Source organism: Fusarium redolens, assembly GCF_020744475.1.
Source record: "Fusarium redolens strain MPI-CAGE-AT-0023 chromosome Unknown BKA55scaffold_1, whole genome shotgun sequence".
In the NCBI taxonomy this organism is placed as follows: domain Eukaryota; kingdom Fungi; phylum Ascomycota; class Sordariomycetes; order Hypocreales; family Nectriaceae; genus Fusarium; species Fusarium redolens.
The window spans coordinates 89,435-115,383 of NW_025763664.1; the positions used below are offsets into that span (position 1 = coordinate 89,435).

The window sequence follows — 25,949 nt, forward strand, 5'->3', positions numbered from 1 at the left end:
TAAGTTCTATAAAAGTGCTAATAAATATAATCTATATACTAGAGGTGGCCTTATAGCTTAGTAGAGAATATAAGTAATCTAAAGGTTAGATTTATAGGGATTGGTTATAATCTATAGTAATCTAGCCTTAGAGCGTCGTGATTTAAGTAATCTAATAAAAGAGGATTATTACTAGGAGAAGTAATCCTATAGTAATTAGTAAAAATTATAGGGGCCACGTGATATAGATGCGGGGGTTGTAATATAATCTCTCCCCTCTATTAGGTCTTATCCTTAAGACCTGCATATCTCCCTGTTCCTGTATTAGGCTTCGGTAAGCGCTAACTCTCTTCCTTAATTATTTTTCCTAGTATATCTTGCTAATCATTATATTACAGAATCTTCAGTTAAAATCTCGTAAGACTTTAGAGTGTATTCGTTTGGCAGATTTAATTGCAAAATTTGGTTTTAATATTATGCCTTATTCCTTTTATAAGGCCAAGGGCCTTTATTATAAAATAATCGAGCGTTCTTCTCGTTATTCTGAATATACTCGGCGAGGTCAATCTTATAATGCTTCTAGTATTGTGATTGCTTATTATGCATTCCTCTCTATTTATCGCTAGGTTTTTGCTAATTATTTCTTATAGTTCCTTAATTAAATTATAAGTCTGATTATCTAGAATGGGCAAAGGAGGAGGCTAAGGAGAAGCTCCTTAAGGCTTAGCAAGAAGTGAATAAGGCTATTGCAAGGTTATCCTGTATTTATTATATAAAGCGTTCGTTATAGGAGCAGGGAATTTAGTTTATTATTAATAGTTTAGATTCTTCTGTAGGTGATATTATTACTTAGGAGGAGGATACGGCGGTTTTAGATATTTAGTCTTTTAGCGGTGCTAATATTATTAACTAGAATATGGTTTTTAATCCTTTGCTTTCTAAGGTTATTAGTAAAAATTCTTTAGGAGTTATTAGGCATTAGTAAGGTGTTTAGGTGGTTCCTATATGTTTTTGCTTTTTAGGTAGTCCTTTTATTTAATAAGGTATTTTATTTGCTTATTAATTCTCCTTATATCTCTAATTACTTCTGCTTTATAAACTTCTAGTCTTTTAATTTCTTTTAGTTTATTACCGGTTTTGACTTATATTATGTTAGCTGCTGATTTAAGTAGTGTAATATAAAAGATTAGATGGAGCCTAACTTTCAATAATAGGTCTAGTTTATAATTATTTTCTAAGATTTTTCTTTTAACTTTATATAGCCTGATATACTTATAGTCTAATTTATAACTTAGTTGTTTTATTATGATGTTTTTTGTAGCTAAATAAACTATATCTCCCTTTAAGAAGGTTAGTCTCTTAATCCTTTTTATATTATAGTATTTTTTTATCTGTTTTCTAACAAATTCTAATTTTCTTCTTAATTCTTTATATAAGGCTTTTAGGTCTTTACTCTTAATTATAGCAGCTAGGTTAACTGTTTTTAGTTCTTATGCCGTATAATATAGGTCTAGGGTAAATCTAAAGTTTACTACTAAGGGTATTATTTCTATACTTTTATTATATACTATATTATAGGCAAGTTAGGCGCTTAGTAACTTTTCTACCTAATTATTTTATTTATAGTTAATATAGCATTATAGGTATTATTCCAATACTTAGTTTATTTATTTAGTTTGTCTGTCTGTTTATAGTCTAAATGCTATTAATAGTCAGTAATTCAGTCCTATATATGCCATAAGTGCTTGCCAGAATTTGCTTATAAATGTAGTTCCTCTATCTATTAGGATCTTATATAGTAACCTGTATTCCTTAACTATCCTATTATAAAAGATATAGGCAAGTTGTTTTGCATTTATATCTTCTCTATAGGGTATATAATAAGAGAATTTAGTAAATTAATCTACTATAACTAAGATGCTATTATAAAAGATTCCGGTTAAGGGTTCTTCTAATAAGGGTAGCTTGGTTATGCAGTCTATTATAATCGAACTTTATAGTCTTTTTACTACTTTTAGTGGTTATAGTAAGCTGTAAGGTTTATATTGTTATGCTTTAGTTTTTATATATAAGTTATATTATTTAATAACCTTCTTTATTATTTTTCTAATTCCTTCTTAATTGTAATATATTTAGATACATTTTAGGGTTTTTGTAATACCTTAGTAGCCATATAGGGGATATCTATATATATCCTATACTAGTTCTTCTCTAAACCATTTAGGTACCTATAGTTTATTGTTATAGGTAGGTATTTCGGCTTTATTTCTAATAAGATCTTAAAGGTTATATCCTATAATAACGTTTTAGATTTTATTTATCTATTCTTCCTAATTTATAGGTTTATAGTTATTTATAAGTCCTAGGGTTTCTGCTTATTATATAAATTAGTATTTTCCTTTATTATTCTTTTTTAAGAGTTATTCCTTTACTTTTATTATACTAGTATTATAATCTAGGCATTAACTAATAGTATCGGCTTATCTATTATCTAAGCCCTTATAATAAATAATTATAAAGTTAAATTTATATAAGTATTTAGTATAGTATAGTTATTATTAGTTAAGTTCTTATATTATAGTAAAGTATAAAATGTTCTAGTAGTTAGTATAGACTTTAATTTAGTATATATTTCCTATAAGGTAGTATCTAAACTCCTTAAAGTAGTTAATAATTACTAGGAATTCTTTATTATAAATAGGGTAATTTAGTTCTGCCTTATGTAGTTTATAGGAATAGAATGCAATTAGGTAAAGCTTTCCTTTTTTATCTTATTATCCGATTTGTCCTCCTAAAGTGAAATCCGATAAGTCAGTCTTTAGTTCTATTTCCTTATTAGGGTCGAATATAACTAATATAGGTTTGCTAAGGATAGCTTATTATAGTGCTTTAAATGCTGCTTATATATCTTATTTCTATATAAATTTCCTATCTTTCTTTATAAGTTCTATAAGTAGGTTTGCGATTTTACTAAAGTCTTTAATAAATCTTTAGTAGTAGTTAGTAAATCCTAAGAAGCTCTGAACTTCTTTAACTATTATTAGTAAGGGCTAATCTGCTATTGCTGAGATTTTTTTTTATTTTATTTTAATTTTACTAGGTATAATAGTATATCTTAAGAAGTCTATTTCTTTTATATAGAAGTAACTTTTTTCTAGTTTAACTAGTAAATTAGTATCTTATAAGGCTTTTAAAACCTTATAGATATATTCCTTATATTTTTTTTTATTATCTAAGAAGATTAGGATATTATCTAGGTAATATATTATAAAGATATTTAAGTATTATTAAAGTATATTATTAATTATCTACTAAAACATTATAGGTATATTAGTAAGTCTAAATGGCATTACTAAATACTTAAAGAATCTAAATTTAGTTTTAAATACTATCTTTTATTTATCTCCTTCTTTAATACAGATTAGGTTATAAGCTCCCTTAAGGTCTAAAGTAGTAAAGATCTATTTGCCTTATAGATAGTCTTTAAGTTCTGTAATAAGCAGAAGTAGGGTCCTATCCTTAATTATAAGGGCATTTAACCTCTTGTAGTCTATAATAAGTTATAGTTTCCTGTTTTTCTTTAAGATAAATATTACTAGAAATCCTACTAATAAATTAAATATCCTAATATTCCTTTTTACTAGTTTTATATCTAGGTATTTTCTTAAGGTAATAAGTTCTTTTTTATTAAGGTTATAAATCTTCTAGAATGGCAAGTTATTTATTTTAAGCTATATTTTATAGTCCTAGTGGCTATACTATAGTACCTTTGTTTTAAGTTCTTCTTTAAATAGTTTCTTATAGATATAATATTCTTCTAGAATATTCTTAAGTCTATCTTACTATTCCTCTTTTTCAAGTTCTTTTTAGTATTTTAATTATTTATCTAGGTTATATAGTTAAGTTCTAAGGAGACCTAAGATCTAGTAGTTTTATTATTTCTTGCCTTTTATATACTTATATCATGCTCCTGTTAGAGGTAGTGAATTCTTTGCTTTATGCTTACCTATACTATCCTCTTTAGTTAGGGTTTAAGATCTCTCATTATTTATTATAATCGTTTTATTATTACTATTAGCATTACTAGAAAAGGTAACTTAGCTAGTCCTCTAGTTAATATATAGGTTCTTCTTTTATAGCTAATCTATACTAAGGAGGATATTAACTTCCTTATTTAGGAGAAGTATATTAAAGTCTATCCCTTAATTCTTTTCTTAAATAAAGACCTTAAGGTAATTAATCTCTTAATTTATAATTCTGTTATTATAATTAAAGAGTTATCCTTTTACATTAAGTAATAGGTAGGGTTCTTGCTTCTTTCTTTATAATAGTTTTAGCTATATAACTATTTCTAAATTAATAAAATTTCATTTAGCTCTATAATTAATCTATATATCTAGCCACTTTCCCTTAATCTAAACTTTTAATATTAGGCATTTTAGTATTAGGTCCTTATATAACCCTAGAGCATTTAGTAGTCTGAGTTATTCTTGTCCTTACTCTTTACTTATCTAATGCTCTATTATAGATAGCGTATGACTTTTCTTAATATATCTCGGTATATCTGCTTGCAGTTACTATTATTGTACCCTTCTCTATTAGGGCAGTTATTAATAAACTTGTTATTAGCTAATTACTGCTAGAAATGTTCTTCTAGTTCTGTATCTTGTTTATTTATATATTATTCTTATGCTAATTAGGGTATAGCTAGGTAAAGTCTATTTGCTTCCTATTAGTATTATATTTCTTTAGTAGTATCTAAATTTATATTGTTATTTATTAGGTTATTTATTAGGTAGCCGTATTATCCTTGGCTTATTTTTTCCTAGTATTTGTTTTCCTATTTTTAGTGTTTTTCTTTAATTTTATTAATTTCTACTTAGTTAAATGCCTCCTTAAGGTTAACTAGGGTAAAGATTCTTTCTTAAGTTATGTTATTATTATCTAACTCTGTTTCTATTAATCCTTTCTTTAGGTAATTAAATTTTCTATTTATAATTTCTTTAAATTCTTTTTTAGCTTCTTTAATAAGTTTTTATAATTAATAAATTCCCTTATAAAGTTAGTTTACTTTATAAGTCTATTAATAGTAGGCTATATTAAATTACAGTTCTGCTACTCTTAGGTTTTTATATTATATATATACTAAATACCTTTTTATTTCTTTTTTTAAGTATGGTTTATTATTAGGCATACTAGGAATTATTACTAGAAAACAATTATTATTAAGCTTTTCTTATTTATATATTTTGTATTAATAGTATTTATAAGATAACTATAATATCTCCTTATGCTATTTATTTATAGGAAATATTTAAATATTATCTTATTTATTAAATATTTCTTTTTTATATAGTGGGTTTATGGCATTATTAGTGTAATAAGCTCTAATATTTAATAGTTCAAGTATATCGGTATTTCTGTATTCTTTGGCTCCTTATATATATCGTTTTTTAGGTAAGGTCTATATTCTGCTTCCTGCTTTATTGAATAGTGGTTTATAGGGTTATTTTTACTTTAGCTTAAGGTATTTATCTTCTTTATAGAGGTATTATATAGTCGCTCGTGCTGCTCCTCCTCTATGTCCTATGCTTCAGGAGTGTTAATAATAGTAGGCGCGTATCCTGGCTGCTGCCTTTTGTTCTTTATTAAAGGCTTCTTCTTTCTTCTTTAGGTCAGTTTTAGCAAATCTAGGCATTTTGTACTTTATGATGTATCCTTTTTCCGTGTTTATTATAATAGTTATTCTATCTCGTTAGGTAATTGTTTCCATAGGGATATTATCTATCTGTTTAGATACCTGAGCTTATTTATCTGTTTTAGGGGTAATTGCTTTTCCCTATCTTATTATTCCTAAGACTTATAGTTTTCTAAGTTTCTTAATTCTTTAGAGTTCCCTCTATTAAGCGTTCTGTTATTCCCTATAGTCTGGGTTATTATAAAGCTTTTCCTTTTTATTTTTATTATATTGCATTAGCTTGGCAAGATATCCCGGATTATTGGCTCTCTTATAGGCATTCTTTTCCCTTTAGATCTAATTCTTAGTCTCCTTATCTCTTACTGGTGGGTTTTCTGCATTAGCTTCCTTATAGGTAGGAAATAAGTCTTGCAGTTCCTTAATTAAACTATCTAGGTAGGGGTACTACTCTAGTTCCTCTGTTTTCTTTAAGCCAGTAATATTATAACTACTTCTAAGTATTCCTAATATCTCGGTTCGCCTGGCTATTTACAGATCCTATTATTTAATTAGTCTTAAGGCCTGCTTACCTTAATTAAGGTCTCTAGGTTTCCTAGGCTTTAGGCACTATTATGCCATATATCTAAACTGGTTGCAGTTATAGCACTTATACCTAGACATATCTCGCCTTTAGTTATTATTATTATTACCTGGCTAAATAGCTTTAAGTATTATAGGTCCTGGCTATATACTATATATAGTATTATTTTAGCAATTCCTTTATTACTATCCTTAATTTTAAGAGTTACCTTAATTATTATTATATCTCTAGCTAGGGTAATATAGGTTAAAGTTACTTCCTTTTTATTAGTAAGTAGCTTTCTCTCTTCTGCATTTATACTATCTTTTATTAATCTTAATTGCCATAGTAATATATATAATCAGGTTATCAGGTCTATTAGCTAGGTATAGTTCATCCTTAACATCTTTTTTTAAACTTCAGTAGTAGATTTCTATAAGAGACTTATTATCCTACTAGGTTTTAGCAGTAAGCTATCTAAACTTAGCTAAGTATATAGCATATGATTTATATTATTTAAGCGCTAGTAGTTCTGCTGCAGCTTATTATTCTTTATTAACTACTTTAAAATTATCCTTTAGTACTTATTTAAAGTTTTCCTAATCTCTAAAGATGTTTTAGGTATCCTAGTCTTATAGATTTTCTTTATTTTTAAGGTAGTCCTTTATAATAGGTTTAAACTAATCTTTAGTATTTCCCTAAATTAGTAGTATAGTAAATAGCAATTTCTTAATAGCGGTATTTAGTTTATTAGGGAATAGGCAGAAATATCCTTTTATTTAGGTAAGGAATAGGATTATATTAGCTACCTATCCCTTAAAAGGTTCCAGCTTAGGCGGCTTAAGTGCCTCTCTAAGGTTACATCCTTATAATTTATTAGTATTATTATTAGCTAGTATAGCGTTTTGCTATTTATTAACTTATATCTGTAAGTTATAGATAGTAATATATAACTGCTAGACTTTAGCTATAAGTTTAGCTATATTAAGGGGTATTCTAGTATAAGGAGGTGCTAGGCTAGTGTTACTAGATATCTTAATAGTATAATATTACTTAGTTATTTAATGCAGTATATTTTAAATAAGAGCTATTAACATATAACGGAATAGGTTCTAAATAGGTAAACTAGTCTATACTAGGTTTAATGTTTATAGAGTTATAAGGCGTTATATTAAGTAGTTATAAAGTATTATATCTCTTAATAGTAGATAAAGCAGGTTAGGCATATTTAGGTAAAGAAGTCTTATTAATAGCTAGTAAGCTAAGTTTTATAAAAGTGCTAATAAATATAATCTATATACTAGAGGTAGCCTTATAGCTTAGTAGAGAATATAAGTAATCTAAAGGTTGGATTTATAGGGATTAGTCGTGATTTATGGTGATCTAGCCTTAGAGCGTCGTGATCTAAGTGATCTAATAGAAGAGGATCGTTACTAGGAGAAGTGATCCTACGGTGATTGGTGAAAATTGTGGGGGCCACGTGACATAGACGCGGGGGTCGTAACACCTAGAGAGACAGGTATAAAGATACAGGCTAGGCAGGAATAAACTTCTAAGTAAGGTAAAACACTTTATTATAATTAAAAACCAAACCTATAAAAGATATTCACATCCTTATTTAAGTTTAAAAGACTACTAAAATGCAATATTAACCTAAAAAGCTTTTTATAGTGCTATATATAAGCAGTAATAATAAGGCTAAGCTTTAGATATAACTAAGTATGTAAAGTATTTAAATACTACTTCTATAATACTTTAGATATAAAACTTAAAGCTAAGATTATAAAAATAAAAGGCCATAAGGCTACTAAGCTTAATAAATTACTAAACTGCTAAAACTAAAATAATCTTAAAGATTATTAATTCTATTAGTAAAATTAAATAAATAATATAACTTTCTAAAAGGTTTATATAAATACACCCTTAATATATTATTTATTATAAATTATAATTAGTAATAGATATAAATAAAAAAAAAGGTAATCTGATTTTAGATTTACCTCTAGCTTAGGCCTAGGTAAGTAAGGGTCTAGGGCCAATTAGCTTAGCTAACCCCTATAACTCTGTTACTTCTTAAAAAGAGCTTCCTTCTGCAAAGCCAAAATAAATAGATAATCCGGCAGTTCTAGGGTAGCTGCTTATTATATAAGAAATATCAGATATATTAGATAGATAGACGCCTGTATCTGAGTTGATTAATCTGATGAATTTCTGTATCTGATTTGAATTAATTAATCTGATCAATATATCTGATTGTTAATCTGATCTGACGGCAGCCCTGCTTGTTTTTTTTTTTTTTTTTCATGGTTAATCGGGCAGCTTCTTAGAGTTTACTAGTACCCTCGAGCTTCTCCGAAACAAGTACAACTCGAGCACCCTGCCTTACCATGTCATTGTGCTATCGCTTCCAGGCTACAACCTCAGTTTAGGCGCATCGCGGATTGGAGCTTGGAATTCCGAGGGTGCAGCACGGGCAGTCAATACGGCTTCAAACACTGTTGAATTCATCGGAAACACTGTACCATGAGGTGATGTTGGTTGTCTCGTCGCATCACTCCTTGGCACTACGTACGAATCGGCCGCTGCAGTTCATTGTGAGTTAATAGCTATCAGTCGCACTTGATGAAGGCTTAAAGAAGATAGTGAACCTGCAGCCTAGTCTAAGTTCTGTCGACGAGAACGACCTTTTCCTATCGAAAAGGGAAATTAGTGCCGTGAGGGTGCGAACAAGCGCTTTCTCACTCCAACAATTGGTGCGGCGCTGTTACAGAGGACATGACCTGCCACAATTGGTGCCATCGCGTGTTGGAAGAATTGATGGTTCCCCCTCAACTTCAGGATTAAGGTTCAAGGTTAAAGTTAAAGTTTGATGTCCTGAAACTCAAATCGTAAGACTGTCATCTAGGACTCTAGGACTTAAGTCCTAGAAAGAATCAGTCGAGGATATAAGGCCTTAAAGGTCCTTTGACTGCAAAAACGATAATAATAACAACAATAAATTGTTAACTACACTCAGCATCCCTGCGTATTCAACAATATCGCGTCGTCGAATCTTATGGCTCTGCTTGCGTGATAAGTGCGACATGGCCGGCTGATAGCAAATGGCGTGACAACTCCATGGCTAGGATCGGGGACAAGTCTCCAGTGGCCCGACGAAGATATCAATCTCGATGAGGTTCTGACCAACGTCTTATCGTACTGGTTCACTGACACAATGCCTCGGTGCATCTACACATACCGAGTGACTTTTATCAACGGTCATAAATACTTTATTTCCCGCATCAACAAACCATTTGGATACTCCTGGTTTATACGTGAACTTGCTTTGGGGTCAAGAAAGGTGGTTTAGAACAAGGGCGGACCAGTGTTCTACCGACAATACGAAAAGCCAGATTTTCTAGCTTAATTTCAGGCGTATGTTCCCAGACTAACATGATGATAAAGCGACCGTTTTGCAGCACTGGAGCGTCCTCGCGAGTTTCAAGATATCAATGAATTTGCCAGGGTAACTTGGAAGTGAGTGCGGGATCAGAGTACTGGGACTTTGACGTGCGCTCCAGTACTATGAACATATTCCCTTATGCAGACAGTAATATCATCGTTATACGGCTTCTTAAAGTGTTTGTGACTTCGCGTATTGTTGTAGTTTACATGGCTGTGAACGAAAACTGTTCTCCGTAGTTTATGCTGAAGTGGGCTCTAGTCGTCAACTAGCAATACTTCAAAAGGCTGTTTGCTTGAATCAACTCTCTCATTAATTGCCTGGCTTATTGAGCCCAGAGTCTGTGACGAATTAATCTTGGGTCATTGCCCACAAATGACAAAAAGCGAAATGGCGCTTGAAGTCCTTTCCACGACGACACGATCTTAGTGGGGCAAGGCTGGGGCTTTTTCTGTATCCCTCGAGACGAGGGCACGGGTGTTGTAGTGTGGAGTGGCTGCATGATGGAACGGAGAACACCCAGCTGATCAACGTACGTCCTACTTTTTGTTCTCTTGTATGTCTTTTATCTTTATAAATCTCTCCTAAAAGAGCGCTGTATGACAACATCTCCAACATACTTTCCCCTCGTCATCACCCTTCCAACCTAGCACTAAAATGACTGTCACAAACAACATCCTCATTACTGGAGGTGCTGGATTTCTGGGGCCCATGTTGGCCGCCAAGCTTTCACAGGATCCCTCAAACAGGATCTTCTTGACAGATTTGCACGAACCTCCTACACCAAAAAACCTCGCTGATCCTGCGAGATGCACTTGCATTGCCGCCGATATGGCAAAATCCTCTGATATCGACCGTTTACTTGCTAGTGCCCCAGAATGGCGAGCCATCTTTATCTTCCATGGCATCATGTCTGTGGGATGCGAAGAGAATCCAGCGCTGTCCCAACTGGTCAATATCAATGCCACACAGTCGTTGCTTGCAGCGGTTTCTAAGCTGAACAACGGTCCTCGCAAGCCTAGAGTTGTATACGCCTCGACACAGGCTGTATATGGACCTCCCTATACCACTAGTGGAACTATCACCGATGACACCCCTGCCACGCCTATTGGTGTTTATGGTACACACAAGCTCATCACTGAGTGCACTGTCAACGATATGAACCGTCGTGGCCTAATCGATGCTTTCAGCGTTCGTTTACCTACTGTCACTGTTCGCCCAGGAGCACCAAGTCGTTCAGCTGCGGCGTTTCTCAGCGGTATTATTCGCGAGCCTATGGCAGGGTTGGAATGTATTATTCCTCTATCTGATAGAAATGCCAGGCAAATTATTTGCAGTCCACGGATTATGATTGATAATCTGATTACCCTTATCTCGGTACCGTCTAACTCCATGCCGTCTCATATCCGCGCTATCTATATGCCTGGCATCTCTGTCACCCTGGGCGAAATGTATGAGGCTTTTGAGGCGGTTTGCGGTGCTAATAAGCTCAAGCTTCTCCGTGAGGAAAAGGATATCGAGGCAGAGAGGTTGTTGAATAGTTGGCCACAGACTTCGGACTTTGGCAATGCGCATAGAATTGGGTTGGCTTTTGACAAGAGTTGTCAGCAGATCTTCCAAGAGTATGTTGACTCTTTGTAAGTAGATAGTTAATAGATAAATACTATATATGTGGACTCTTAGAAATTTCCCTGGCGATGTTACTATTGATATGCTAATTACTTTCTATAATTGACATTTTTATGCTGAAATAAATAACTTCTTATTAATTAAACTATTACGTATTTATTATGTTTTTATATCTAGGCTATCTTTTCTTTGAGCTCTATCTGTTATAAGCATCTTCCATTAAACCTAAAAGTACTCGGTATCTTAAAATTGTTGTCGGGCATAATACCTTGGAAACCACAAGAGGTGAAACACTGCTTCAAGTCCTTCGCGCTGTAGGATAATTTTAGTGCGACGTGCAGAGTGCGGTTCAACCCTGTATCCCTCGATACGAGGGCGTCTCCAGACTAACCCGTCTGCGGTAACATATTCGCCGTCTCCATAACACAACTTCGCATCGAGTCTTTGCGCGGGGTTCCACGTGAAAGCCTCGTGAACTCTGTCGAGCTGTACGTGTCGAGGCAACTTTGGCATTGATCACGAACAGATACTTGGCTCTCTTCTAGCTCTTAAAACGCTTGTCCCAGTCCTGGATTTTTCGACCGTCATTCGACTTGCAGCGCCACTTCCCTCCACAACACACACCTGCACAATGAATGCCCTCAGGAACCAAGTCAAGCTGTCTGCGACACTCAACTCGCGGGCAATTAGCGCTGGTGCCGTTCGGACTCAACAACCTTTTCAGACGAGAGGCGTTGCCACTGCCCCAACTCGCTTCAAACTCAACACAGGCGCCAGCATTCCCGCAATTGGCTTCGGAACATTTCAGGACCCCGACGCTCAAGAAGTCGCTGTCTCCCGAGCTTTGAAGGCTGGATTGCGTCTCATTGATACGGCGCGAGTGTACAACGTCGAAAAGGAAGTGGGAAGGGGCATCAAGCGCAGCGGTATCCCCAGAGAAGACATCTTCCTCGGCACAAAGCTATGGTGCAACAACTTCCACCCTGATGACGTCGAGAGAGCTTTGGACGAGTCTTTGACAGACCTTGACACGCCTTATGTGGATCTTCTCATGATGCATTACCCCTGTACCTTCCAGAGAGGTGAAGATCGCTTTCCCAGAGACAAAGATGGCAAGATGATCCACGGTAAGACAAACTATGTGGATACTTGGAAGGCTATGGAGAGGTTGGTCAAGACTGGCAAGGTCAAGGCTATTGGCGTCTCCAATTTCAGCAAGGGCGAGCTGGAGAGATTGATTAACGAGTCTTCGACGGTAAGTCCAGAAAATATTTAGACATATCCAAGACAGATGCTAATAACGCTCAGGTCCCTGCCGTTCACCAAATGGAGGTTCACCCGTACCTTCAGCAGAAGGGTTTCAACGGATGGCTCCGCTCCCAAGGAATCCACGTTGTTCAGTTCAGCCCCCTCGGAAACATGAACGACTTCTACCGCGCGACAGGCTGGAGTAAGGAGGTTGCACACATGATGCGCGTCATTGATCAGCCCCTCCTAAAGCAGCTTGGTGAGAAGTATGGCAAGAGTGCCGTGCAGATTGTTCTGTCTTGGGGGATCAACAGCGGTCGCTCTGTCATCCCTAAGAGTACCGTCGATTGGCAAATCAAGGAGAACACCGAGGCTGACTTCAAGATGGAGCCTGAAGATATGAAGGCTATTGAGACGTTGGATAGCAAGGCGAGATTCAACGATCCCAGCTTGGACTATCGGTGGAGGCTCTATAGTGATCTTGAGGGTATCGAGGGCACAAAAGATGGTCGAACTCATTAGTTCTACTAAAACAAGGTTATATATAGGCTCTAGAAACCCACACAAACGGTTCAATCTACGGCGACGTCTTGGTACAATATCGTGCGCCATTCTTGCTGGAAGAATCTACGAAGGTCCTTAGAGAAGAAAAAGAAAGTCCTCACCAAGAGAATCACTTAAATACGTGACACTGACAACTTCTAAATGACAACAAGGTCCAAATAAACTTTGTATTCTATTTGAAACATGATGTTGCACTTTATTCTCAATTCCATTGAGCAATGACCACTTGAAGGTGCTGTATAGCTAAAGGTCGATAGTCCATCGATATACAACACATATTTCTATGCCGTGAGAGTATTTAAGGTGCAGACTTTTAGCAAGAGGCTTCATGCCGTGAACGAGTTGTTATTGCGTATCCCTGGCCAATCTACGTGCATGAACTTTAAGTCTCTAATTTGCAATGTGAAGCCTGTACATCAAAAGTCATGTATGGCCATGCACAACTTCGTAGCATTAAAATCATCAAAACCCAAGTTAACTGGATTAATATGGTTTAAGATGTTTTTGTGCTGACAAGGCCGGAATGAACAGAAAGTTTCCTTCTATATTTGCTGAGACTCATCACCAAACATTGTGTATATATAATTTATAGTTTATTGTTGACAGAGACTACATATATATAGTTGCTATAAAGCTCTTGAAACCTCAACATTTGGACTTGAAACTGTTTTCATCCAGTTTCATCACAGAACGAGAGTCCCCATGAGAAGATCTGGGAGCCTGACCAGTAAGCGGCTACTTGCTCTCAACATGTTGGGTAGGCACGGGGTCTCCCTTGGCTTCAATGTCATAACCCTGTCCCTTAAGCCCTCCAACTCCGCCCATCTCTTCCTTGAGAGTTGCAAAGGTCTTCTCCGCATCCCAGGCCCAGGGGGTAGGAGCTGCAAATAGAAGATCCATCTCCTCGAGGGTTCGTTGGTTGGATTCGGGGTACAAAGCGTAGACTAGTGGGTTGCTTTGTCAGTTGTTGCGTCTACACGAATATCGAAGTTGACTTACCGATTGGGATGCTGATGACGTTGACTGCAGCAAAGATGTACATCATTTTTTCGTTGATGGCGCTAACAATGTAGGGAAGCAGAAGAGTGAGAGTGCTATCAATAGTCAGTAACAAAGTCGTCTCTGGTCTGGTGAAAGGATACTCACCCATTTCCAATGCTCCATCCAACAACGCCCCAAGAGTTTCCCTTAGCTCGAACATGGATAGGGAAAATCTCAGCCGGGTAGAGCCAAGGAACAGTGAGCCAAGTAGCACCAAAGACAAAGGTATACAGATATAGCATTGACGCAGCAGCAGCTCCCCACTGATTGGCAATGTTAATGTTACCGTCTGCTCGAGCATCAAGGCCTCCACGAGAAAGTCCCCCGACAAGGGCCATTGAGATGGCTTGCCCGACCGAGCCCCAGTATAGAGTCCCTCGACGACCAATGCGATCGATAGTGAAGACGCAAATCAAGGTTGAGAACATGTAGAAGATGTTGTTGAGTCCAGCAACCCACTGTGTCTTCTCAGGTCCGAAACCTGCAATGTGGAAGATGGCTGTCGTGTGGTTAGATACCGCATGAGCCGCAAAATAGGAGAAGATCAAAACTTACTTGGTCCATACATGGTTACGCCAGCAATACCAGTCCAGCATTGGATTATCTGCAACCAGATAACCAACTGCACTCTTCGGCCTGTGTGAAGCTTTCCAGACTTGATACCGAACAACATGTGGATATATGATGTGCACTCGGAGCTCCTTTCGAGTTCAATGACGTTGCGGATGTCGTTGTACTCAGCTTCAGCAATTCCAGCATCCTCACCTTCCGTACCTCGGAGGCGTTCCAAAACAAAAAGAGCCTCCTGGTTCCGGCCAGCCTTAACCAGCCATCGAGGGGATTCTGGGAAAGCCCAGCAAACGACAAGAAGGAATAGAAGGGGAACAATTTGGAAAGCGATGGGGAAGCGCCAGCGGATTTCGGACTCGCCGTTGTCGAGGAAGCTGACGCCGTACGCTAACCAGTATGCCACCACAACGCCAAAGATGTTCAGGGTGAACTCCATAGCAATGAAGGTTCCTCGGCTCGTATGGTCGGCAAGTTCAGACGCCCAAGCTGGAACAATACCGTTGAGTATGCCAGTTCCAATACCATTAACGAAACGAGAACCAAGCATCCAAGATGGGTTCATAGCAGATGATTGAAGAGCAGCGCCAAAGATAGCCCAAGCGGTTCCTAGGCCAACAGTACTAATACGTCCGTATTTATCGCCGAAAGCACCACCTGCAAGACAGCCGACTAGCGTACCGAGGTAGAAGATGGCCATGATTCCTCCCTGGAGGAGCGTTTCGGTGATAACAGGGCTTCCGTCCGGGCCAAGATGACCTAAGCCCATGCGATAGATGTAATCGGTACTCTGATTGACCCCGCCCATTAAGCCTTGATCGTATCTGTTAATGTTCGATTAGCTTGAGCCTTATTCCCTGGTCTTATGGTGAGGTAATACCCGAAGAAAAAGATGGACATGCCGGCCAAACAATTGACTGCAATGAGAAGCGAACGCTTCTGCAGCTTGGAGGCGACCATCGAAGAACTGGTCTGATTTACCGTGAGGCAACCCATGATTGTAGATATGCAAGAGATGAGGAGTAGAAGAGACGAGGGATGAAGGAATGGTTGTGATCAACAAGGGGCCGCCTTAGAGAAAATATATACCGGTCGATCCAAGCACAGACAACCTGGTAGACAGAAACCTGAAAGTCCAGGCTATGGCTCAATACAACCAAGTCCGTCGTGATGGTGTCATGCAATGTCTGGGGCCCCAGTTTCTCCTCAATGACCATAACCTGGGGTTCAGAAGCCGTGGAGAAAGCAGGCTTGTGAAAGTATCACAGGGGCCTAGCTCGGCTAGCATTCCCCAAAGTCTAACGATGAACGATTGGACACTGCTCGTTTCCCCGCAACGGTCGGCTTCTCCGTCCCTCGAGACGAGGGTAATCACGAGCTAACTTGCATCCCCGCAAACGACTTTCGCTGGTGTTTACGACAAGATCCACTTGGCGATGTCTCTATTGATGCTTCCAACGCCACTCGCCGGAACAAGGCGGTCGAGACACGACGTACACAAAACTAATGGTTCTGTGTTACCATATTGCTCACAAGAATAGTGACGAGGGCAAGACTCTCCTCATGATCAAGACGAGAGACAACTCCACTCCACTTGTCTAGAGAACTTCTCTATGTTCCCAGAGGTACCAGAGTGATCATTTAAGGGCTGAAGTATCCTTGTGTGAAATGAACATCACACGCGACAAAACATTCAAAAAAACCATCAGCATGCCTCTCAATCTCCCAGAAAACATCGACGCCCCTGTGTTGTCGCAATTCTCCCTGGCTGGCAAGACTGCCATCGTCACTGGAGGATCTCGAGGTATCGGCCAACAGGTTGTTACCGCTCTCGCCGAAGCTGGAGCAGATGTTGCCTTTATCTACCACACCAGCACTACTGCCGACGCCTTGGCGGCTGAAATCGCGGACAAGACAGGTCGTAGGGTCCAGGCCTTTAAGTCAGATGTAACCCACAGAGTGGCAATTGCCAACATTATTGAAGAGATTGTCTCAACCTTTGGCAATGGGCGCTTGGACATCATGGTCGCGAACGCTGGCGTGTGTCAGAATGTGAACTCACTCGATTATACTGAAGAAACATGGGATTACATTAACAAAGTCAACTACGACGGTGTAATGTGGACTGCAATTCCAGCCGGCAAGATTTTCAAGAAGCAGGGAAGAGGAAGTCTCATCATCACAGCATCCGTCAGTGCGGGCCTGGTCAATATACCACAGACCCAGGCTGCCTACAACGCTTCCAAGGCCGGAGCTTTGTTGCTCGCCAAGTCTCTAGCTGTCGAGTGGGCAGATTTTGCTCGCGTCAACTGTGTCTCACCAGGCTATGTTCACACAGAAAGTAATTCCAGAGCCCATTAATCATCCCAACTCAGATGGTGTACAAGACTAATTTTGGGGCAGTGATTACCAAACAACCCAAAGAGTTGATGTCTAAATGGTTGAGCCAGGTACCAGGTGGTCGAACATGCCAACCTCAGGAGCTGAAAGGCGTAAGTAACTCGTTTTCAATGTTGGTGAGTGTTACTTCACTAACAATATGCCCCAAAGTTGTACACTTTTCTCGCTAGCGACGCATCGACGTATATGACTGGGTCCAACGTCATCATTGATGGAGGCTTTACGCTACCCTAGGACAACCATGCCGATGGAGAAATAGACAAGAATTTCCCGTAGAATATAAGCATAGTAGAAAGGAAAAAATATGCATTTATCTTTGTTTTCTTTTTTGAGAAGAACCTGATCAGGATGTTTCAACTCGTGATGACTATTTCGCCTACTTGATGTTGATTTGATCCGTTTTGCTCGGCCGCTTCAAATGCACCACGTGCTTTTTGGCAAAATTAGTCAAACTAATCGAAAATTCAATGGACTTGACCTTCGCGAGTTACAGGCAATAATACTGTTACTACTGGATGTGAATCTCTGTAGTGGCTGGTTTGACAATATACATTCTTTGAGATTTCTGTAACTTATTTACACTTTTCCATCGAAAGCTGCATCCCGGTCGATTCTTATCCACGCAGCCGCAGTACAGACACTAGTGATCACAAGGGAATACAGACTGGCAGATAAATTCGACAGTACTTGCACCCTGGCATGGAATAAGATTGACTGTCCAAGATCTATCAGGACTCTTAGTTCATGCCTCACCATTTCCCCATGCAAGGTCAAACTTAACCCCAGAGACCCGTGTTTTTGGAGTAGAATGATGTAACCTCGTGAGTGATTCGAGAAGCGATGGTCCGTGCTTCTGCCCTCGCCTCGAAAGGAATTCACATGCCATGCGTGGACAATCACTAACTTGGCCCCACCGAGTGAATGCCCTCGAGACGAGGGAGCGGCATGTCCATCCAACTAGCCGGGCCTGTTTTGCGGGGAGAGGGGATTTGTGAATTGGAGATGACACAGGCCAGCGTTTGTTCAAATTTGAAAACTTTCTTGATTAGGGGCGTACCTCAAACTGTATCGATAAAGAAGCCATCCAGCTTTCGTTCGCTATAGTATCCAAGTCTCGATCCATCCACGAGCTCTTTGCGACCAAGATGAGCGCTGCAATTAGGTTATTGGCCGGCAAAACGGCTGCCATCACCGGTGGCACAACTGGCATCGGCCGCGCCATCACACTCGAGTACCTTCGTCAAGGCGCAAATGTCGCCGTCAATCATCTTGGCCTCTCCAAAGACGAACCTCTTCGGATGAGCCTGATCGAGGAGGCCGCGCGATTAAGCAAGGAGGCACCGGCTGGTGCACCAACTGGTCAACTCCTTGAATTGGCGGGGGATGTGACAGATCCCAAGACGGGAGAACAGCTTGTTGCACAGGCGGTCGAAAGATGGGGTCAATTGGACATTTTTGTGGCCAATGCCGGTATCTTCAAAGCGTCCAGCTTCCTCGAGTAAGTGCTGGCTACCTTGGGCACGATTGACAATGACTGACGGCAGGGCAGCATCGAAAAGGAAATGTTCGACACATCCTTTCGAGTCAACGTAAACGGAGCCTTCTACGCCTGCCAAGCTGCAGCTCGACAGATGGTAGCACAGGGTAAGGGTGGTTCGATCATCGGCATTTCCTCCATCAGTGCGCTGCTCGGTGGCGGCCAGCAAGTTCATTACACTCCTACCAAGGCAGCGCTGCTCTCCATGACGCAGTCCATGGCAATTGCGCTAGCCAAGGATAAGATCAGGGTCAATGCTCTTTTGCCGGGAACAATTCATACTCAATTGGCGGATAATGATATGGCAAACGAGGAGAAGCGCAAATACCTGGAGCATCGCATTCCTTGGGGTCGAGTGGGTAAGCCTGAGGACCTGGCCGGACCGGCTGTATTCCTGGCGACAGATAAGATGAGTGGTTTTGTAACGGGAGCTCAGCTGCTGGTCGATGGTGGCATGTATGTCCATCTTCAATAGTGTAAAGGTTTTGCAAAGCCATTATCGCCTGTAGATTTCTGTCAGGGCAGGGAAAAGCTGTCTTAAAGTACAAGCATCATGTTTCTCTTCAAAGATAGCCTGAAAAGTCAATGAAAGTTGTCTGACAAGGAGCATCAATCCTTCCACTGAGTAGTAAACCATCATGTGCATGTCAGCGTGGCTCTGATAGCGGAGTCTGCTCCCCAAAGCTGACCAATGTCCAGGGTGAACTAATGGTGGCTATGGGCCTTGCTAGTGACAAAATCGTGCGGGGTAATCGGCTTCCGACCAGATTTCCCACAGCCAACCTTGTCTTTGCCAAATTTTATGTCTTTACTCCGTATCCGTACCTTGACCAGACCTGATTGCTCACCTTTGTCTAACGATCAACCTACGTGGATACCCCGACATGCTGCATTGGACCGAATGCAGCCGACAAGATCGTTTCCTGATCTGGACTCATTCGTGATTAAAAATGGATTCTAATCCGAGCAGCACAACCGACGAGCCCCGTTCCTTTACTCGAGGGCGACTTTCGCGTGGCAAGGGTTTGCGCAGAACAACAGGATGGTGAGTAAACGCGGACCGAAGCACCTATACTCACCCCGATACTCACAAAAGAGCCTTTCAGTTTGACGTGTCGCAGAAGACGCGTCAAGTGCGATGAGGTTAAACCGCGGTGTGGTGGCTGCACCCGCAAGAAAGCTCGTTGCGAGTACGCGAAAATACAAGCGGGAACGAAAAGTACTCGTCGGCAAACAAGCCCTGAAAACTCACTTGAAGAGGCCGAAAACATCGAGATATGTCTGAATCACCAACCAGCTTCTCCAGCCAGAGATGCCACTACGCCAAAATCTCCAACATTTGAGCAGCAAGAAGATCAATCTCGCGAACTGAGCGCCAATGACATACACATGCCGTCAGGCGAACATGTGTTGCCCATTGAGAGTCCACAACCTGAAGAAACCGTTAATATCGACAACGGAGATGAAGGAAGGCATGCGAATACGCAAATCATTCAGTCGCCACAAAATAGCCTCGGGTCGCATGGCGACTATGGAAACAGAACCTACCCTCATCTCGATTCCATAGTCTACGGCCTACCATCACCAGCCCAACTTCCATACCACCCTATGTCTATGGCATATGGAAGTTCACCAGATGCATCTCTCACATTGAAATGGCTTGACCTTCTACTTGGCGACGCGGCTATCAACTACGGACCTTTACCAGAACCATTTCCTGACCCAGGCGGCACCAACATATTTGGTAACTCCGCTATACAGTCACCAACGACTTTGGGAGATAACAGTGTATCCCATACAGGTGACTATATAGCTAGGCTGTGTGAACCACATACCATCGAGCCGAGAGTCGAAACGCGAAACGCATACATACGAGAACGAATTGCATCTGGGGAGGACCAGGTTCGCGAAAAAGATCAGGTTTGGCAAGCATTGGAACCTATCAATCTTCAAACGCAAGAACTTATACTATTTCGACATTTCACCGATCACATCAGCCAGTGGGTAAGTATATCGCCACGATGAACAGAGCAATCCTGGCTGACATGCCCCCTCTTCAGATGGATCTATTCGAGCCGCAAAAGCCATTTGGAAGCCTGGTTCCACATCTCGCTGTCAGTATATTTTGCATCCACGCAAGGGAAACCTCTGCTAATGTGACCACAGTTACACAATGTTGGTCTGATGAACGCTATCCTCGCTCTCTCAGCTCGCCATCTCGACATCATGAATCGCGACACGCCTACCTACGCCGCAGGCTTCCGACCGACCCAAGACGATACGATCGGTTATTACTACAAAACCCTTCACTACTGCCAAGAAGCGATGCAATATGACGGGTACAAAACGAGTCTAGAGCTTCTGGCCAGTGCATTCATCATTTCAGCTTACGAGATGCTCGATGGCTCTAATACGGATTGGGAGAAACATCTGAAAGGAGTCTTCTGGATTCAACGTTCTCAGACCATCCATGGACATTCTGACGGCTTGCGACAGGCCGTCTGGTGGGCTTGGTTATGCCAAGATGTTTGGGCAGCTTTTCGCGAGAAGAGAAGACCCTTCACTTTCTGGAGACCAAATCGTCCTCTGGCCGACTTGAATCCAAGCGAACTAGCAGCCCGGGCTGTGTATAACTTTGCGCATGTTGTTCGCTTTTGCGCTCGAGACGATGCATCCAATACTCCGGATTATGTCGCCGTCAAGACCCAAGAGGCTGATCTTCTCTCTCGACAATTGGACTACTGGGCTTCGTACCTAACCTCCGAGTTTCAGCCTCTTCCCATCGTTGCTTCAGGTGCTGAAAAGAATCCTTTCCCACAAGTTTGGGTACAGCCACCATTTTTTGGTCAGTCTGTCTTAATGAGGTCACTTTTCAAGTTGGCTAACATGATCAGCTGTGGCGATGCAAGTCTACTACTGCTCTCGGATTCTACTCGATCTGCACCGACCTTGCTCTGGCGGGTACGAAGAGTATTTGGGTAAACAGCGAATCCTCAAGCGATGGGCTGGCATAGTATGTCGTATCGCAAAAGCTCTAAACGACCATGCGTCAAGTGTCTTGTCTTCACAATGCGTCTTTATTGGTAAGTTCCTCTAGGTTTGCCTTCTCGACTGGGACCAAGAAAACTGGCTGACGCAACTTCAACAGCCGGAATGGTCGTAGAAGACCCTGAACAACGCTCTGCAATTCTAGACATTCTCGATACATGCAGCCGTCGAGCAGGATGGCCCGGCTACTCACTAGGGCGCGAGTTGAAGGAGATTTGGCGCGACTAATATTTACCATATAGCCTATATGCAAAACTCGGGACTATTTCAAGTCGCTTTGCCAGCGGACCCAAGAATTTCCATCCACTCAATCGTCTGGTTTATCACCTTCTCCACTCCCTGCTCCATGATCGACGTGTGTGATTGCTTGATTGTTCCATCGGCTCGTAAATGTGTGTAGTAGTCGTCAAGAACGATTCGGTTGACGTTGATTTTGGTGGTGCCAGCTTTGATGCACTGGCCCATTAAATCAGGCGGGAATCCGTTCGTGCCGTGAAGGGCGATTCTGGCTCGCTTGTTGACTTGCGTTCTGATCAAAGCGAGTCTATACCCGTGTTAGATGGTGTTTCTTGGTTCTTGAATTAACCTGACTAACCTCTCGAAGTCTAGCTGAGGTCCTTGCGGTCCATATTCGCCGTGGACGTTACCAAAGGCAGGGGCTAAAGCATCTACACCGGTCGCAATGAACTGGTCGACCTCTTCTGGTGTGGTCTTACTCGCTTCTAATCCCGCTGTATCCATGACGCCATCCTCACCACCTTCGATACGTCCTGGTTCTGCCTCAGTTGCAATCTTTCGGTCATTGCAGTATTTGACCCATTTCGCTGTCTTGGCCAAGTTCTCCTCTTTCTCGTAGTGTGACATGTCGACCATGATACTGTCGAAGGGGAGTTCATCGGCCGCTAGTTTGATAATGTCTTCTTCTTGCGCGTGGTCGAGATGAATCGAGATGGGCACGCTAGCCCGGTGAGCGGCGTCAGCAGCGGTTCGAATGAGGAGGCCATCGGAGAACTTGATGGCCCAAGGGAAGAACTGAAGGATCAGAGGGGATCGTGCCTTTTCCGCGGCACGAACAAGACCCAAGATCTGCTCAATGTTATAAGCGATGGCGGCCAACACACCGTACTCGCCTTCTTCAGCGGCCTGGAGAATCTGAAGATGGCGATTTGTCGCCTTCCAGTCGTTTGAGGTCATGTTGGTTGAGGATTTGTAGTGTTTTCGGCAATAGTGTAAACAAAGGCTCGATGGGTGCGGATTTCTACCATTTCGACGGAATGTTTGTGAGAGATTATATATAATGGCTCATTATCAGACCACGTCGAGCCATTTCTTGCGGCGTGTGGGATACATACATTGTTGTGGAGATTGAGGGTGGATTGTCTTGGAAAGTGACATATTAAGCCAGGACCTCGTCTCGAGGGCAACCATTTGCGACAGCCCGCCACCTGCGCCCAATTACTAACCCGATTAGTAAAATTAAAGAGAAGCTCTTGCATCACCGTTCAGACTCGTTGGATCATTGTCTGGCATTGGCAACGTAACCACAGACGACGTTTGCCAACCATCGCGACCATGAAAGACCTTGGTGATACAAGCCAGACGTGGCAGGTCTATCACGAAGATTTCAACTCGATACTCGGATCTTCCCCAGGGATAGAACTGCTCCTACAAATTGACGAGTATCCATTTGCTCATGAAGCCGGAGTTTTCTTCGCCCACAGAAACGAACTATTCATAACGAGCAACCAGTTCAGAAGCCAGACTGGTGGGAAAAGAGTGCAAATTTCCAAGGTCTCTCTGGGAGGTGGCACCGAGCCTACCAAGCTCGAGAACATTGATTGCGACCTCATTCACCTTGCCAACGGCGGTGTCAACTACAAGGATGGAATCTTGTTTTGCGCCCAAGGCTCTAGAACCAGCCCCAGCGGCCTCTTCCATATGCAAGCTTCACCACCATATACTACCAAACCAGTTTTGACAAGTTACCTGGGAAAACCATTCAACTCAGTCAATGATGTCGTGGTGCATGACGATGGCAGCATATGGTTCACAGACCCTTCGTATGGGCATGATCAAGGCTATCGACCTCCACCCAGTCTACCAAACCAAGTGTATCGTTATGACCCTGCAACCGAGAGTATCAGGGCCGTAGCGGATGGTTTCGGAAGACCAAATGGTATCTGCTTCTCGCCTGATCAGAAGACCGTGTACATCACGGATACAGACCAAGTGCGCGGTCCTTGGATCGACCATTCTCGAGCTGCTTCAATGTAAGTGTCGATCTTTCGGAAGGCAACATGTGTGTTTCTCAAGGTATTCGTCTGACCATTGCAGCTATGCTTTCGACGTGATCCATCGCCACGGACAACCATTCCTTGCGAATCGACGACTGTTCGCATATGCCGACAGAGGAATACCGGACGGCATCAAATGCGACACTACAGGAAACGTCTATAGCGGCTGTCCAGACGGAATAAATGTCTGGTCCCCCGGCGGAAGACTCTTGGGCAAGATTCTCATTCCTGGAGGAGTTGCCAACTTTTGCTTTGGTTCTGGTGGACAAATCTTTGCTTTAAATGAACATCGCTTATGGCGTGTTCGGCTTGATCCCAGTGTTCAAGGCGCTCTATTGGCTGCATGGAGCAACGATTAGAGTGCGTTATTCGTGAAGCAGTGATTCTAGGTTGCTTGATCTTTAAACAGAAACATTTTTGAATCATCGTACTACCTGTAATAATTGAAATTAGGTATAGTAGACTCGATTCGCAAATATATACAAAATAAACATATGCTATTAATAATACAAAGTAGATCTAATTTAAATAGCAGGGGGTAGACCTAATTTAATATATAAGTAATAGAATTAATAAAACTAATATAAAAAAAAAGGTAAGTATAAAAAAAGAATTTTTCTAAGATATAAAATAATTTTAAACTAAAATATAATATTATAATGAGTTTAAGATTAATAAATATTTTTATAATATAATTAAGAGTAATTAAGGTTTTATTACTTTAATAATAGTAATTAATAAGATATAATTATTAGTATTAGTTTATATAATTATAAGAGTTAAGTTATTAAATAAAAATAATTATTATATTTAAGGTTTAAGTATATTAATATAATAAAAAAAAGTAAATTAAAATAAATATTTTTATAATAAATATTTTTAATATTAATAAGGACTATAATTTTATAATAAAAGCTACTTGTATTTATATTAATAATATATTAATATTATAGATAATTTACTTATTTTGTTATATAATTTATCTTATAACTTATTTAATCCTCTTTTTACTACTAATACTAAATTTATAAGTTTAAGTTTATAAGTTTAAGTAACTTAAACTTATATAAAACTTAATATATTTTCCTTTAATATATATATTTTCTTATTATTATATCCTTTAACCTTGCCTTACTTTATTAAAATCTAGCTTTAATAGTTTTTATATAAAACCCTGTAATTACCTTACTTTTATCTTAAATATTATAATACATTCTCCCCTCTATCTTTATACTCTTATAATCTAAGACTATAATTAGCTTAGTTTTTATAAGGTCTTAGTCTTCTTTAATATCTCTTTAGCTTACTTATTATAATCCTAGTAGTTATATTATATATACCTTATATTTTTTACTAATTATATATAGTTATTATAGACTAATAGATTTTATTTATAATTACTAAGATATAACATACACGATAAGCAAACGCAACAGACAAGCGAACGCAACAGCCCACTTTTCACCTTATACCTAGTTTTTTTAAAAGCTTATAAAAATCTTAATTTAAGCCTAAAATAATTGTGATTTTACTACATTATATATAGCATATAAAATAAGTTATATAAATTTTCTTAGACCTTTTACTAATTTATTTTATATAGTTTTAATTAAAAATATATTTCATACTATATAACTAAGCTTTTCTAAATAAAATAAAATAATTAAAAATTTTAAAAAAATACTTTTTATAATAAATAATTATACTAAGCTTAATTATATTTTTTTTAATTTTTAGCTATTTTATTTAAGAATTAAATTATTATAGGGTAAGTTATTTTTAGCCGTACAGTGCGCTGTTGCGTTCGCTTGTCCGTTGCGTTCGCTTATCGTGTATGTTAATTATAATAGAGAATATTAAAAATATTAATAATCCTTAGAAGTATTAATAATTCTTAAAATTACTAAGTAACCCTAATAGTTACTTAATAATTACTTTTAGTA

At 39.5% G+C, this 25,949-nt stretch overlaps 8 protein-coding genes across 8 annotated transcripts; 6 read left to right on the forward strand and 2 right to left on the reverse strand.

Moving 5' to 3' along the window:
* Positions 1-9,375: 9,375 nt before the first annotated feature.
* On the forward strand, positions 9,376-9,585 carry BKA55DRAFT_496883 (uncharacterized protein; the record flags this gene model as incomplete). Its single annotated transcript, XM_046186406.1, has 1 exon — positions 9,376-9,585. A coding segment is annotated over one exon (210 nt), but the record flags the coding sequence as incomplete, so codon positions are not given.
* A 644-nt stretch (positions 9,586-10,229) lies between these two features.
* BKA55DRAFT_698947 (uncharacterized protein) lies at positions 10,230-11,413 on the forward strand (the record flags this gene model as incomplete). The annotated part of the gene is made up of 2 exons (XM_046200563.1): positions 10,230-11,315; positions 11,362-11,413. The coding sequence occupies exons 1-2, from the start codon at positions 10,336-10,338 to the stop codon at positions 11,411-11,413; spliced, it is 1,032 nt and encodes a 343-aa protein (XP_046055732.1). The 5' UTR covers positions 10,230-10,335.
* Positions 11,414-11,681: 268 nt separating this feature from the next.
* On the forward strand, positions 11,682-13,298 carry BKA55DRAFT_600584 (NADP-dependent oxidoreductase domain-containing protein). Its single transcript, XM_046196546.1, has 2 exons — positions 11,682-12,562; positions 12,616-13,298. Exons 1-2 carry the CDS (start codon positions 11,939-11,941, stop codon positions 13,075-13,077), a joined length of 1,086 nt encoding a protein of 361 aa, XP_046055733.1. The 5' UTR covers positions 11,682-11,938; the 3' UTR covers positions 13,078-13,298.
* A 419-nt stretch (positions 13,299-13,717) lies between these two features.
* On the reverse strand, positions 13,718-15,966 carry BKA55DRAFT_731315 (general substrate transporter). The gene is made up of 5 exons (XM_046201198.1): positions 15,608-15,966; positions 14,716-15,551; positions 14,266-14,659; positions 14,119-14,213; positions 13,718-14,063 (listed from the first exon to the last, which is right to left on the reverse strand). Exons 1-5 carry the CDS (start codon positions 15,721-15,723, stop codon positions 13,855-13,857), a joined length of 1,650 nt encoding a protein of 549 aa, XP_046055734.1. The 5' UTR covers positions 15,724-15,966; the 3' UTR covers positions 13,718-13,854.
* Positions 15,967-16,144: 178 nt separating this feature from the next.
* Positions 16,145-17,471, forward strand: BKA55DRAFT_547597 (uncharacterized protein). Its single transcript, XM_046191037.1, has 3 exons — positions 16,145-17,068; positions 17,131-17,219; positions 17,278-17,471. The coding sequence occupies exons 1-3, from the start codon at positions 16,396-16,398 to the stop codon at positions 17,359-17,361; spliced, it is 846 nt and encodes a 281-aa protein (XP_046055735.1). The 5' UTR covers positions 16,145-16,395; the 3' UTR covers positions 17,362-17,471.
* Positions 17,472-18,272: 801 nt separating this feature from the next.
* Positions 18,273-21,940, forward strand: BKA55DRAFT_587823 (uncharacterized protein; the record flags this gene model as incomplete). The annotated part of the gene is made up of 10 exons (XM_046194703.1): positions 18,273-18,625; positions 18,677-19,120; positions 19,174-19,206; positions 19,635-19,709; positions 19,771-19,883; positions 19,962-20,668; positions 20,725-20,778; positions 20,831-21,509; positions 21,559-21,747; positions 21,813-21,940. The coding sequence occupies 10 exons, from the start codon at positions 18,273-18,275 to the stop codon at positions 21,938-21,940; spliced, it is 2,775 nt and encodes a 924-aa protein (XP_046055736.1).
* A 39-nt stretch (positions 21,941-21,979) lies between these two features.
* BKA55DRAFT_658261 (ketose-bisphosphate aldolase) lies at positions 21,980-23,227 on the reverse strand (the record flags this gene model as incomplete). Its single annotated transcript, XM_046197512.1, has 2 exons — positions 22,308-23,227; positions 21,980-22,256 (listed from the first exon to the last, which is right to left on the reverse strand). Exons 1-2 carry the CDS (start codon positions 22,904-22,906, stop codon positions 21,980-21,982), a joined length of 876 nt encoding a protein of 291 aa, XP_046055737.1. The 5' UTR covers positions 22,907-23,227.
* A 57-nt stretch (positions 23,228-23,284) lies between these two features.
* On the forward strand, positions 23,285-24,365 carry BKA55DRAFT_587825 (uncharacterized protein; the record flags this gene model as incomplete). Its single annotated transcript, XM_046194704.1, has 2 exons — positions 23,285-23,982; positions 24,047-24,365. 2 exons carry the CDS (start codon positions 23,285-23,287, stop codon positions 24,363-24,365), a joined length of 1,017 nt encoding a protein of 338 aa, XP_046055738.1.
* Between the last annotated feature and the right edge of the window lie 1,584 nt (positions 24,366-25,949).

Excerpts from the sequence above, each read along its gene's own strand:
- BKA55DRAFT_547597 (XM_046191037.1), top strand. The coding sequence starts at position 16,396 with ATGAACATCACACGCGACAAAACATTCAAAAAAACCATCAGCATGCCT. Across the intron at positions 17,069-17,130 it reads AGGCTATGTTCACACAGAAA|TGATTACCAAACAACCCAAA; the intron begins GTAATTCCAGAG and ends ATTTTGGGGCAG. Across the intron at positions 17,220-17,277 it reads AACCTCAGGAGCTGAAAGGC|TTGTACACTTTTCTCGCTAG; the intron begins GTAAGTAACTCG and ends TATGCCCCAAAG.
- BKA55DRAFT_731315 (XM_046201198.1), bottom strand. The coding sequence starts at position 15,723 with ATGGGTTGCCTCACGGTAAATCAGACCAGTTCTTCGATGGTCGCCTCC. Across the intron at positions 15,552-15,607 it reads ATGTCCATCTTTTTCTTCGG|ATACGATCAAGGCTTAATGG; the intron begins GTATTACCTCAC and ends GAACATTAACAG. Across the intron at positions 14,064-14,118 it reads CGTCATCAGCATCCCAATCG|TCTACGCTTTGTACCCCGAA; the intron begins GTAAGTCAACTT and ends GCAACCCACTAG.
- BKA55DRAFT_600584 (XM_046196546.1), top strand. The coding sequence starts at position 11,939 with ATGAATGCCCTCAGGAACCAAGTCAAGCTGTCTGCGACACTCAACTCG. Across the intron at positions 12,563-12,615 it reads TGATTAACGAGTCTTCGACG|GTCCCTGCCGTTCACCAAAT; the intron begins GTAAGTCCAGAA and ends AATAACGCTCAG.